At 69.8% G+C, this 13,307-nt stretch overlaps 2 protein-coding genes across 2 annotated transcripts; one reads left to right on the top strand and one right to left on the bottom strand.

Annotated features, from left to right (window-relative positions):
- Window positions 1–1,506: 1,506 nt before the first annotated feature.
- On the bottom strand, window positions 1,507–3,552 carry KCNJ9 (potassium inwardly rectifying channel subfamily J member 9; the record flags this gene model as incomplete). Its single annotated transcript, XM_084303337.1, is given in 5 exon segments — window positions 1,507–1,865; window positions 2,655–2,799; window positions 2,801–2,959; window positions 2,961–3,401; window positions 3,403–3,552. Coding segments are annotated over 5 exon segments (1,254 nt in total).
- A 7,608-nt stretch (window positions 3,553–11,160) lies between these two features.
- KCNJ10 (potassium inwardly rectifying channel subfamily J member 10) lies at window positions 11,161–12,303 on the top strand (the record flags this gene model as incomplete). Its single annotated transcript, XM_084303403.1, has 1 exon — window positions 11,161–12,303. The coding sequence occupies one exon, from the start codon at window positions 11,161–11,163 to the stop codon at window positions 12,301–12,303; it is 1,143 nt and encodes a 380-aa protein (XP_084159529.1).
- Between the last annotated feature and the right edge of the window lie 1,004 nt (window positions 12,304–13,307).

A 13,307-nucleotide genomic window follows, 5' to 3' on the forward strand; every position in this document is an offset into this window, starting at 1 on the left:
AGTCCCCCCCAGATTCCCAGTCCCTCCCAGTCCCCCCAGAACTCCCAGTCCCTCCCAGTCCATCCCAGTCCCTCCCCAGTTTGCCCCAGCACCTCCCAGTGCTCCCCAAACCTCCCACCCCATCCCAGTATCCCCCAGTCCCTCCCAGTCTGCCCCCCCACCCCCCTCTCTGCCGAGCCCCCCCCCTCCCCCCGACCCCCCTCAGCCCCCCCCACTGCCCCCAAACCCCCCCCCAGCCCCCCCCATGCCCCCCCTCAGCCCCCCCGCAGCCGGGGTTGGGGACAGGAACAAGGCCGGGGGGGGGCGGAGGCGGTGGGCGGGGGGGTGTTTACCGGGGCCGTGTCCCCCGCTGTGGCCCCCCCCGCTGTCCCCCCCCCCCCCGCTGCCCCCCCCGCTGTCCCCCCCCCGCTGTCCCCCAGCTGAGCAAAACAAATGACGCGGGCGCAGCCGCCCCGGCCCCACGGGGAAACCTGGCGTGGGCCCCGGCCCCCTCCCAGTGCTCCCAGTGCTCCCAGTTCCCCCCCCCGGGCTGGGCAGCGCTGCCGCGACTCGGGGCCGCGAACACGCGTGGGCCGGGGGGGGGGGGGGGGGGGGCGGGAGGAATGCGGACGGGGCGGGGCCTGGGCGGGCTGGGGGCGGGGCTTGGGATGGACACGCCCAAATAAACCCCGCCCCCTCCCTCCTTGCCCCGCCCCCTCCGGTTCCTTTCGGGCCATCCCCGCCCCCCCCGGCAACCGCAGGGCCCCCCCCCTTTGTGTCCAGCCCCATCGGGGGGTGGGGCACCCATGGGTGCCGGGGAGGTGCCCCCCCCCCCGGTTTCCCCCCTTAATTAAAAAAAAAATAATTAGGAATGAGGCCCTCCCCCCCCGGCCACGCTAATGGCTCACCCCCAAAAACTGAGGGGGGGGCACGCTGGAGTTAATGTAGGTCCTACAATAACAACCGAGGGGGGGGGCATTGATGTTATGGGGACAATCTGCCACCCCTTGATGGGGGGGGCACAAAGCCTGCACCCCCCCCCCCCACTAGGGGCACCTCTGCACGCCCCCGAGCCCCTTTTTTTTTTTTGGGGGGGGGGGTGTAGGGGAAACTAAGGCAGGGTGCGTGTGCCAACAGCACGCAGCCGGGGGGGGGCAGAAGGGGAATCAAACCCAATGGGGGGGGTGTATGGGATGGCACGGCCCCCCCCCCAGCCCCCCAGGTGATTTCCCCCCCCCATGAACCCCAAAGCAAGGGGCAGGGTGACGAGGACACCGGGTCCCCTCGCGGCACTGCAGGAGGTGACACCGGGGGGGGGGGGGGACCTGGCAGCACCGCACTGCCCCCCCCAAAATAAATAAATAAATAAATAAATAAATAAATAAATAAATAAATAAATAAATAAATAAATAAATAAATAAATAACCCACCACCATCACCATATCTGGGGAGGGGGGAGATGCAGCTGGGAATGGGGGGGGGGGGGGGGGTCAGCCTTTATTCACCCAACCCCAGCACCCCTCGCCGTCACAACCCCTCGGGGCTGGCCAGGGGTGCCGTTGTGTTTCCGGGGGGGGGCGAGGTTGGGGGGGGGGAGGAGGGTCCCGGCTCCCCCCCGGCCCCTTCTTCCACCGCCGCCACCGCCGCCTCCTCCAGCGGCTGGTCCAGGCGGCTGGGGATGGACCAGTAGAGGTGGGCATCGCGCCGGGCGGCCGCCGCCGCCAGCTGCCGGGCGCTGCAGGCCGGGGTGGGCACGGGCACGGTGTGGTGGAAGCCGCCGTAGTCCACCTCGTAGCAGCCCTCGGCCAGGCTCAGCACCGGCGAGAAGCGGTGGCCCCACAGCACCTCGTCCGCCAGGTAGGAGCTGCGCGCCTGGCACGTCATCCCTGGGGGGCGGCGGGGAGATTTGGGGGGGTGTGGATGGGGGTGGGGGTCCCGCAGGCTGCACCCCGCATGTGTGAACGGAGCGAGCGCAGAGCGCACGGCACGAGGACGCTGCCCCCGGTGTGGCCATGGGTTGGGGAAGGGGGTGGGGTGGCCTGGGGGTGGGTAGGGGGCACCTGGTGCATGGGGTACCCTGGTTGGGGGTGGGGGGCACCCCCAAACTGTAAGGCACGGGGCACCCCGATGTGTGCTGCACCCAGTGCATGGGGCCACCCTGAGTGTGGTGCGTGGGGGTATGGAGGTGATGTCCCCATGGAGATGTCCCCATGGAGATGTCCCTGTGGAGGTGATGTCCCCATGGAGATGAGGTGTCCCCCTGGAGATGTCCCCATGCACATGGTGTGTCCCTATAGAGGTGCTGTCCCCTGGAGGTGTCCCCATGGAAATGAAGCGGCCGCATGGAGATGTCCTTGTGGAGGTGAGGTGTCCCCCATGCGGGTGTGTCCCCCTGGAGGTGAGGTGTCCACATGCAGATGTCCCCACGGAAGTGGCGTCCTCATAGAGCAGTCCCCATGGACGTGACGTGGCCCCATGGAGGAATCTGCATGGAGATGGCGCCATGGAGGTGGTGGTCCCACAGAGATGTCCCCCATGGAACCGAGGTGTCCCCTCATCATGGAGATGTCCCCATGGAGGTGGCGGCCCCGTAGAGACGTCCCCACGGACACGAGGTGTCCCCACAGAGGTTCGGTGCCTCCCGGTGCGCCCCACCCCCCCGGCGGCCCCGTTACCTGTGGCCTCCACCATGCCCTCGAGGATGACGACGATCTCAAAATCGTCCTTCTCCAGCTGGTGCCGCGAGACGTCCCAGAAGGGGCTGCGCTCGTCGATCTCGTGGCTGATGATGAGGGGCGAGACGAGGAAGAGGCGGTCGTCGGCCCGTCTCGAAGCCCACGCTCAGGTCGGTCTGGTCCAGGGGGATGAACTCGCCCTCCTGCGTCTGCTTGGACTTGATGAGCTTGGCGCGGATGGAGGCCTCCACGATGTGCGAGTCCCGCAGGTCGCCCACGCGGAACATCAGGCAGAGGCGGTCGTCCCCGCAGCGACACCACGGCGTGCGAGGAGAACACCAGGGTCTCGGCGCGCTTGTTGGGCTGCGAGATCTTGACGAACATGCAGCCCACCATGAAGGCGTTGACCATGGAGCCCAGGATGGCCTGGAGCAGCAGCAGCACGATGCCCTCGGGACACTTGTCGGTGATGACGCGGTGGCCGTAGCCGATGGTGGTCTCCGTCTCGATGGAGAAGAGGAAGGCGGAGACGAAGCCGTTGAGGTTGTTGACGCAGGGCGTCCAGGCGTGGTCCTCCAGGTGGTCCAGGTCGCCGCGGCAGTAGGCGATGAACCACCAGATGAGGCCGAAGAAGAGCCAGGTGACGGCGTAGGCCAGGATGAAGACGAGGAGGCTGAAGCGCCACTTGAGGTCCACCAGGGTGGTGAAGATGTCGGTGAGGTAGCGGTAGGTCTCGCGCACGTTTCCCGTGCTGCACGTTGCACTTGCCGTCCTTCTCCACGTAGCGCTGACGCTTGCGGGCCCCGGCCCCCCGGCGCCGGGGGGGGACGGGGGGGGCCTTGGCCTCGCCGGGCCCCCCCTCGGGCACCCCGCAGAAGGCGGCGTTGTCCTGAGCCATCGCCCTCAGCGCCTGCGGGAGGGAGCGGGTGGTGGTGGTGGCGCCCAACTGGGAGCACTGGGAGGCACTGGGGGGAGGTGCAGGGCAGGGGGGGGGGCAGCAGGAGGCTGGGGGGGGTCAGTGAGGCACGGGACTGCGGGGATGAGTGAGGGCACACGTGTGTGTGTGTGTGCACACGCATGGACACACGTGCACACGATGCGTGCACTCACACAAAGGATGCGTGCACACCTGCAAACGTGCAACACGCCTGCATCCAGCTGCCCGCAGGAGCACACGTGTGTGCACACACACACACACACACGCACATGCACACACACACACACACGTGTATGCAGACGCACACATCCACTGACACTTGCACACGCGTGCAAACACGCGCACACAGCTGCACCACGTGTACACACACACACACATGCACACACACACACGAGCAGATACCGGCACGCCAGCACCCAGGGCTGTGCACACCACGTGTGTTTTGCCCACGGGGGGGGTGCATGCACACGCGTGCAGCCTGGGGGGGGGGGGTGCGGGGGGGGGTCGTTGCACGCTGCCATGCACCGGAGTGTGTGTGCACCAGTCCCGTGCACGCTCTGGAGCGATGCCAGCGCACACCACACGGGGCCGGGGCAATGCACACGCACACACGATGCTCACACACACATGCATGTGCCCCCCCCCAACCCTATCCTTGCCCCCCCTTCCCAAAACTGTGCCCCGCACAGCCCTGTCCCCCCCCCCTCCCAGGCTCCCTGCCATGGGGCACCCCATGGCCCCTGGGCTTTGAGGGGGTGGGTCCAGGCAGATTTGGGGGGGGGGACGGGGGGGGCATCTTTTCCCAAAATATACAGAGGGGAAAGGGGGGGGGGGGGGGGGGCACCCTTCACCTCCGTGCAGGCCTTGTGTGCCCCCGACCGGTGTCAGGGCCCCCAGCGCCACCCCTGGGTCACCCTCGCTGCGAGGGGGGGGCTGAGATGTGCCGGGGGGGGGGCGTGCAGATAGCGGGGCTGGGGGGTGCGGGAGAGATCGAAGGGGGGGGGGGGGGCAACCACGGGGGAGTGGGGGGGCAGCAGCAGCCCCCCGGGGCCGTCCCCTCCACCCCCACCCCCCCCTCTCTGCCCCTCGCCCCCCCCCCCATCCCTCCCCATCCCTTTGCCCTCCCGCCCCCCCCCCCCCCTCACTCACCGCTCCCCCCGCGGCTCCCGCCGGGGCGCGCCCCCCCGCCGCGCGCTGCGCGCATGGCGCAGGACGAGCGCAGCGCCCGGCTCGGCTCGGCCCGGTCCCACCCGGTCCCGTTCGGGCTCAGCTCGGTTCGGGCCCGGCCCAGCTCCCCCCCAACCCCCGCCCCCCCCCCCAAAAACACCGTTTTTTTTTTTTTCCCCCCCGCGCCTCCCCCGCCGGCCGCTCTCCGCCGTTCCCCGGCAACGGCCTGGCGCCCCGGGAGCGCGCGGCTAAAAATACCGAGCAGCGCCCGCCCCCGGCACGGCCCCCCCCGGCCCGGGCCGAGCCGAACCGGGACAAACCCCCCCTTAACCCCCCCCTCACCCCCCGACCCCCCCCCTCCCGGGAAGGGCAGAGCGGCGGGGGCCACGCGTGGGGGGTGTGGGGGGGGCGCAAAATGCGCCCGGGTTTGCGCCCACGCGTGTGCTCGGGGACACGCGTGGCACGGGGGGGGGGGGGGCGCCTGGTGCTGCGCTCCCGCACCCACACGGTGCTCGCTGCTGACCCCCCCCACACCCCCCTCCGGTGGTGCCCCCCCCTCCCCTCCCCAAAATTCCTCCCCCCCCCCCCCCCCCCCCCCCCCAGTTGTCCCCCCCCTCCCGGTGGCGGTGGCGGCCCCCGGCCCCTCCCCGGCCCCCCCCCCGGCAGACAAAGGCGCTTTGTGCCGGGACCGGCCCGGGAACAGCGGGGCCTTGTGCGGGGGGGGGGGCGGCCCCACGCACCCACGGCCACGCACCCACGGCCCCGCGCCCCCCCCCCCCCCCCCCGCCGCTCCATCATCATCAGCCAGCAGCAGCCCTCGAGGGGGGGTTTGAGGGGGTGATGGTGTCGGGGGGGGGGGGGTTGCCCACGGGTGGACACCCACCCCGTGCTCCCCCCCCTCCCCACGGGGGTCTCAGGACCCCACGCAAAACACGGGTGGGGGGGGGGGCCCGGTGCTGCGGTGGGGAGGGGAGATGGGGGGGGGGGGGGATGTGGGGGGTGCTCGGTTCCCCCCCCCGCCCCGAGGCCGGTAACGTGACCCGGCCCGGGCTCGTTTTCCAACCCCATTAACCCCCCCGCCCCCCCCCCCAAGCCCGCCCCACGCCGGCTCCTCCCCGCCCCCCCCCCGCCTCCCCCGGCCCCCCCCATTCCCCCCCCACCCCCCCGGGGGCCCCCTCCCCGGCCCCGCCCAATCGGTGCCAGCCGGGCCCTGCGAGGCGGCCGGCCCGGGGGAGGGTTGGGGGGGGGGGGGGGGCGCGGGGGGGGCCCCGTCCCCACCGCCGCCGGCCCCGCCGAGCCATAAAGCCCATGGGGAGCCGGCGGCGGCCGGGCTGAGCGCGGCCAGGCACCCCCGGGGCGCCCCAGGGTGCCCCCCCGGCAAGGTAAGGGGCCGCCGGGGGTGGGGTGGTCCCGGTCCCCCCTGAGCCCCCCCCGCCCCCCGCCCCGGTAAAGCCCCCCCTGGTCACGGCCAGGCCACCCTGGGGAGGGGGCGAGGGGCTGGGGGCTGCCGCCAGTGCCCCCCCCCACACTGGATGCGGTTTCGGGCCGGTGGCCCCGCGCCCCCCCCCATCGCACTGTCCCGTGTCCCCATCACGTCCCCGGTGTCCCGTGCCCCCACCTCCCTTTATCCCCCAGCCCCCGTGTCCCCGTGTCCCCAGTCTCCCCAGTGTCCCCAGTGTCCCTGTCCCCCATCCCCATGCCCCCCATGCGCCCCCATCCCATGTCCCCACGTCCCCACGTCCCCCTCTCCCCTTCTGTCCCCGCTGTCCCCGTATCCCCGTGTCCCATCTCCGCCATCCCCTCGCCCCCCACCTCCATCCCCACACCCGCTGTCCCCCCGTCCCCACACCCGCTGTCCCCACGTCCCCTGTCCCCCACATCCCCCCTCCCCGTGGGTCTCCCCCCTCCCCAGCCCAGTGGGGACCTGGACGGGCGGACAGACGGACAGGGAGACGGACGGACGGACACGGACGGGGTGGGGGGCACCACATCCCCACTCCCACCCCCTCCAGGCATCTCTGGGGGCCACCCCTGTCCCCTCTACGGCAGCCCACGGGGGTGTCCCCATTGCCCCCCCAGCACTGAGGCCCGAGGCCGTGGGGGTGGTTGGGGGGGGCCCTTCCTGCCCCAGGGACTGGGGGGGGGGGCAGGGTCAGGGCGTTTCAAGGGCATTTGGAGCGAGGGGGACGGGGGGGGACCCACAGGGCGCTGGGTTTAGTGGCACCGGCCCTGGGTGGGCTGGGGATTAAGCAGGTTAACCAGGCTGGGGGTTAACCAGGCTGGGAGTTAACCAGGCTGGGGGTTAACCAGGCTGTGGGTTAACCAGGCGGCAGGTAATCCAGGCTGTGGGTTAACCGGGTCTGCAGGTGAGCCGGGCTGCAGGTTAGGTGTTGCCGGATGAGCCGGGCTGTGGATGAGCAGAAGCACAGATTAGCTACGCTGGATTAGCCAGGCTGTGGGTTAGTCATGCTGGATTAGTGGGGTTGAGGATTAGTGGGGCCACAGATTAGCCACGCTGGATTAGCAGGGTTGTGGATTAGCCACGCGGGATTGGGCTGTGGGCAAAGATGGGCTGTGGGTTACCCAGGTGTGGTTATCTGGGATTGGATTATCTGGGATGGGGGTTATCCGGGTGTGGGTTATCCTGGGATTGGATTATCCCAACTGTGGGTTATCCAGGTGTGGGTTATTTTGGGATCAGATTATCCCGACTGTGGGCTATCCAGGTGTGGGTTATCCAGGTGTGGGTTATTTGGGGGTTGGATTATCTGGGATGTGGGTTATCCAGGTGTGGGTTATTTTGGGGTTGGATTATCTGGGATGTGGGTTATCCAGGTGTGGGTTATGCAGGTGTGGGTTTATTTGGGGCTGGATTATCTGGGTGTGGGTTACCCAGGTGTGGGTTATTGGGGTGTGGAGCGCTGCAGGTGTGCTGTATCGGGGCGTGGGCTGGAGGTGTGGGTTACGGAGGTGGTGCGGTACCTGGTGTGGGTTATCTGGCCGTGGGGTACCCGGGTTAGTCGGGCTGCGAGTTTCCACCCCCCCGTGAGCTGCCGGTTAATGGGTCTGGGGGCTGACGGGGCCGTGGGTTACCCGTGCTGCGGCCCGCGGGCGGTGGCTCCTCCGCTGGCTCCGAGGGCTGAGCCGTGCCGTCCCCGCCGGCCTTATCCGCCCCATCGGCACCCGGCGCCGCCAGCTCCCGGGGGAGCCCCCGCGCCCCTGGGTCCCCCCCGCGCCCCTGGGTCCCGCTGGACGCGCTCCCGGCCCCGCCGAGCTGCCCCGGAGGCGGCAGGCTTGAAAAGAGGCCAAAACGGGCTTTTTTTTGCCCCAATCCGCAGCCGGCAGCGGGGTGGATTTGTTGGGAGTTAAGGGGGGTTGAGTAACACTGGGGGGGGTGGGTTTGTCATTTTGGGGGTCCCCTGGTGCTGTGGGGACCCCCCCCACAGTGTCCCTGCTGCGCTAGAGGGGAAACTGAGGCACGGCTGGGGAGGGGTCCACGGTCCCATCCTGCCCCCGCCGCCCTGCGCTCGCCATTTTCCCAAATTTCCCAAATTCTGCAGCTCGGGGCCGGCAGCGTGAAGGGCACGGGGACGGCGCTGGCCTCAGGGCCCCCCCAGGGGTGTCCCCCCCCCAGGGCCAAACCGGGTGCGATGGGGTCCCGGGGTGCAGCGCAGGGGCTCGGGGCACTCCGATGGCCAAGGGCAGGGGACAGCGGCCGAGCGGGGTGGGTGGCAGGGGGACGCTGGCCCCCGGGACCCCCGCTGGGGGGGGGGGGGGGGCCAGGCTGGCCGGGGGGGTGGCAGCGAGCGCGGGGCCGTGCATGCTAACGAAGCGCCTCGTCAAAGCGCCTTTGTGCCCCGCCAGCTCCATTGAGGCCTCTCCTCCGGGGCGCACAAAGGCCCCACTGTCCCCGTGTCCCCCGTCCCCCCCCCCGCCTGCCCTTGCACAGCCTTCCCCCCCCCACCCCCCAGCACCCAGCCCCATGCCGCATCCCCCGGTGTCCCCAACCCCACCGTCCCCAATTTTGTACGGGGACGGGGTGAGGACCCTCCGCTCCCAGTTGCCACCAGTATCACGGCCCCCGTTTTTGGGGTGGAAAGGGGGGAAATTGGGGCTGGCGGGGAGCCCGGCCACGGCTGGCACCGTGCGGGCACGGGAACAGCGCCCGGGTTGGCGATGCCAGCGGGCCACGGGGAGGGGGGACGGGTCCCCGTGTCCCCTGCCCTGCGAGGACCCCCCACATGCTTGTGGGGGGGGGGAAACTGAGGCAGGAGGCGGGGGGGGGGGGGTTAATGGGTAACCGGCCCGAGCAGGTGCCGGTCGTGCTTGGTGGCGGCCGTGCCCCGCGGCATCGTCCCCGCACCGGGAACAAGCGGAGCCTTGTCACAACCTGTGTCCAGGGCACGGGGGGGGGCACGGGGGGGCTGCTAATGGGGGAGGGAGGGGGGCTCAGGGGTGGGGGACCCCAGAAATGGGGGTTAGGATGTGCTGGAAGGGGTGCGGGGAGTCCCTGGGGTGTGGGGACCCCAAAGAGGGGCAATGGGAACTTTGGGGGGGGGGCAGGGATCCCAAAAAGGGGTGCAGGGAGCCCAGGGAAAGGTGCAGGGATGCTGGGGAGGGGAAGGACCCCAAAAAGGGGGAGAAGGGCATAGAGGGGTGCGGGAACCCCAAAAAAAAGCACAAAGGGAGCCCCAGGGATAATGGGACCGGTGGGGGGAAGCATGGGGAAAGGGGGACAAAAGGACTTGGGGGGCGCAGGGCCACCTGTGGGGAGCTGCTGGGGGTGCTGGTGCCTGGCCCTGCCAGCACTGGGGCACGGGGGGGGGACACTGGGGGGTGCAGGGGTCCCGGGCCAGGCAGCTCTGGGGGACAGGGGCTGGTTTTGGGGGCAGGGGCTGGTTTTGGGGCAGGGGGTGGCTCTGGGGATGCGCGGTGCCCCCAGGTACCAGCAGTGACCTGGTTGGGGATGGGGACAGGGCCCTGCTCCCGGTGCCACCGTCCCCTCCACGGGGTTTTGCCGGGGGGGGCGGATGCGGTACAGGAGGGACGGGGTCAGCACCATGCGGGGTGGCCGCTGCCTTCCGGGGCCCCCCGGCTTTGGCCGGCGCAGGGCCACGAGGCTCCAAGGAGACCCCCCAGGCTGCCACCCCGTCCCCGGTGTCCCCGGCACGCCGCCTCCCGCAGCCAGCTCGGAAACCGCGGCGGGGCCAAACGCTGGCGGGGGCTGAAAGGGGCCTTTCTGTGCCGGCGGGGACCGGGGTCGGGGACGGGGACAGGGACGGAAGCGCGCCTGGCGCCGCCGCCAGCCCCTTGTGCCCGTCGCCTCCCATTCATCCCCTCCTTCCTCTTCCTCCCGGCCAGAACAGCCGGGTCCTGGCCCCAGGAGAGGTGGCAGGGGGACAGCCGGGGACATTGCGGGGTCTGGCAGCAGCGGGGGAGGGCAGGGAGGGAGGGAGGAGCGGACGGACAGAGGGACAGGTGAGAGGACGGGGGCATAAAAGCACGGACGGACGGACAGAGGAACGCACGGACAGACGAGGGTACGGATGAGGGGAGGAAGGGAGGGACGGGCAGGTGGATGGGGGGATGCTGGGGGAGGGATGGGTGGACAGACGGACAGGTGGCTGGAGAGGGCACACGTGGTCAGACGGACGGACAGACGGATGAAGGTGGATGGACAAATGGGCGGGGGGACAGCCAGGTGGTGGCTGTGGGGACAGACGGACAGTTGGGTTCATCGATCAGTAGGGAGGAGGACGGACGGACAGACGGGACGGACAGACGGGGGGAGGGCTGCAGGCTGTGAGGGGTGACAGCAGCCACCAGCACCGCGGTGCCACGAAGCTGCCGGGTCCCCAAAACTGGGCTGGGGTCCCCAACACGTCCCCAACACCCAACCCGTCCTCAGCCTCCATCCCTCAGCTGCCCGTCCTCGTACCACACCCCATCCACCCCCCGCCTTCTCCAGCCACCCCCCCACCTTCCATCCTGCTACCCATCGCCTTCTCCATCCATCCTCTCCCACCCACCCCACCTTCCATCCACCCACCCCGTCTTCTTCATCCACCCACCCACCCACCTTCTCCATCCATCCCACCCCCCATCCGCCCAACCTTCCATCTTCTCACCATCCTCTCCACCCACCCACCCCATCCATCTACTCAACCTTCCACCCACCCACCCTTCCCTCTTCCCCATCCATCCTATCCCCCATCCACCCATCCCATCCCATCCCATCCCATCCCATCCCATCCCATCCCATCCCATCCCACATCCCCCCATCCCTCCATCCATCCCCTCCCCATCCTCCACCCTACCCCCCCCCACCTTCCCCCCTCGCCCCGCACCCCCTCCGGACTCTCCCCCCGCACCCCCCCCTGCTCACGGTGCCCCCTCCCGCAGATGACGTCGGCCACCAAGGTGTACTACAGCCAGACCACGCAGACCGACAGCCGCCCGCTCATCGGCTCGGGCCTGCGCCGGCGCCGGGTGATGACGAAGGACGGGCGCAGCAACGTGCGGATGGAGCACATCGCCGACAAGCGCTTCCTGTACCTCAAGGACCTGTGGACCACCTTCATCGACATGCAGTGGCGCTACAAGCTGCTGCTCTTCTCCGCCACCTTCGCCGGCACCTGGTTCGCCTTCGGCGTGGTCTGGTACCTGGTGGCCGTGGTGCACGGGGACCTGCTGGAGTTCGACCCGCCGGCCAACCACACGCCCTGCGTCATGCAGGTCCACACGCTCACCGGCGCCTTCCTCTTCTCCCTGGAGTCGCAGACCACCATCGGCTACGGCTTCCGCTACATCAGCGAGGAGTGCCCGCTCGCCATCGTGCTGCTCATCACCCAGCTGGTGCTCACCACCATCATGGAGATCTTCATCACCGGCACCTTCCTGGCCAAGATCGCCCGGCCCAAGAAGCGGGCGGAGACCATCAAGTTCAGCCAAAACGCCGTGGTGGCGCAGCACAACGGCAAGACCTGCCTCATGATCCGCGTGGCCAACATGCGCAAGAGCCTCCTCATCGGCTGCCAGGTGACGGGCAAGCTGCTGCAGACCCACCTCACCAAGGAGGGCGAGAGCGTGCGGCTCAACCAGGTCAACGTGGACTTCCAGGTGGACACCTCATCCGACAGCCCCTTCCTCATCCTGCCCCTCACCTTCTACCACGTGGTGGACGACGCCAGCCCCTTTCGGGACATGGCCCTGCGCACGGGCGAAGGCGACTTCGAGCTGGTGGTGATCCTCAGCGGCACCGTGGAGTCCACCAGCGCCACGTGCCAGGTGCGCACGTCCTACCTGCCCGAGGAGATCCTCTGGGGCTACGAGTTCACCCCCGCCATCTCCCTCTCGGCCAGCGGCAAGTACGTGGCCGACTTCAGCCTCTTCGACCAGGTGGTGAAGGTGGCGGTGCCCTGCTGCGTCCACGAGACCGTGCGGTTCGGGGACCCCGAGAAGGTGAAGCTGGAGGAGTCCCTGCGGGAGGCGGCGGAGCGGGAGCGGGAGGGAGCGCCCCTGAGCGTCCGCATCAGCAACGTCTGAGACGCCGCCAGCCCTGGAGATGCCACCAGCGCGGGGAGACGCCGCCGGCTCTTCCCCCCCCTTCCCGGCTCTCGCCGTCCTCCTGGGCCTTTCCCCCCTTCCTCGTGGCACGGGGCTGCCCCCCCGGGACCCGCGTGGGTGCTCGCCCACCGGTGGGACCACGTCCCCCTCGTCCCGGCCCACGTGGGGACGGGGCTGTCCCCGTCCCCCTCCCCTAACGCTCTGCTAACACCAGCCAGAGACCCCCCCCCAGCCCCTCTGCGCTGCCAGGAGGAAGGTGGACACAATCCTGCCGGGAAAGCTGTCCCCGGGGTGGGGGGCACGCGGCCACCCCCAGCCCCTGGGGACACGGTTCCCCACCAGCTGGGAGCTGCCTCGCTGCTCCAGCCTGCCCCGGCGAGCTGTGGGGAGCGGGACGGCTCCGTGCCAAGGGGGGGAAACCGAGGCAGGACCCCCCCCCCCAAAACACACACACACACTGAGGCTGCCCCCAGAGCCGGGGCCCCCTCCCCACGCTGCCCCCCTGCCTGTTGGGGGGGGGGGGCACACACCGGGGTGTCACCGATAATCGGACACGGCCGCGGCGCCGCGTCCCCGCTCGAGCCCCCACCTCGAGCACGTCGCTGCTGCTAACGTAGAGCCCCCGCCTATTAACGCGCCTCCCCGGGCACCCCCACGGCCCGGGGCTGGTCCTCCCTCGCTGCACGGAGCCCAGGTTATCCACACAGGTGTACATGTGTAGTGCGACTAACCCCTCTGTACAGACACGGGGCAGAAAGGTTTCACCCCTGGAAAGACTCACGCGTCCGAGCCCTGCTTCCGCTGGGGGCACCTCGGGGCCTCGTCCTCGATTTGGGGGAGAAAAGACCAAGGAGTTACTAAATAAAAGTTCTATTATTGACAGGCAGAAAGGGCTCGCAGTGACGCCGAGACGTCCCCGTGCACAGGGGTCCCACGCGGGGTCCCATCCCCGTGCCACGAGCGGTCCCCCCCTGCTCGGGGCT

The sequence above is a fragment of the Netta rufina genome, assembly GCF_964035555.1.
Source record: "Netta rufina genome assembly, chromosome: 29".
Taxonomy (NCBI): Eukaryota; Metazoa; Chordata; class Aves; order Anseriformes; family Anatidae; genus Netta; species Netta rufina.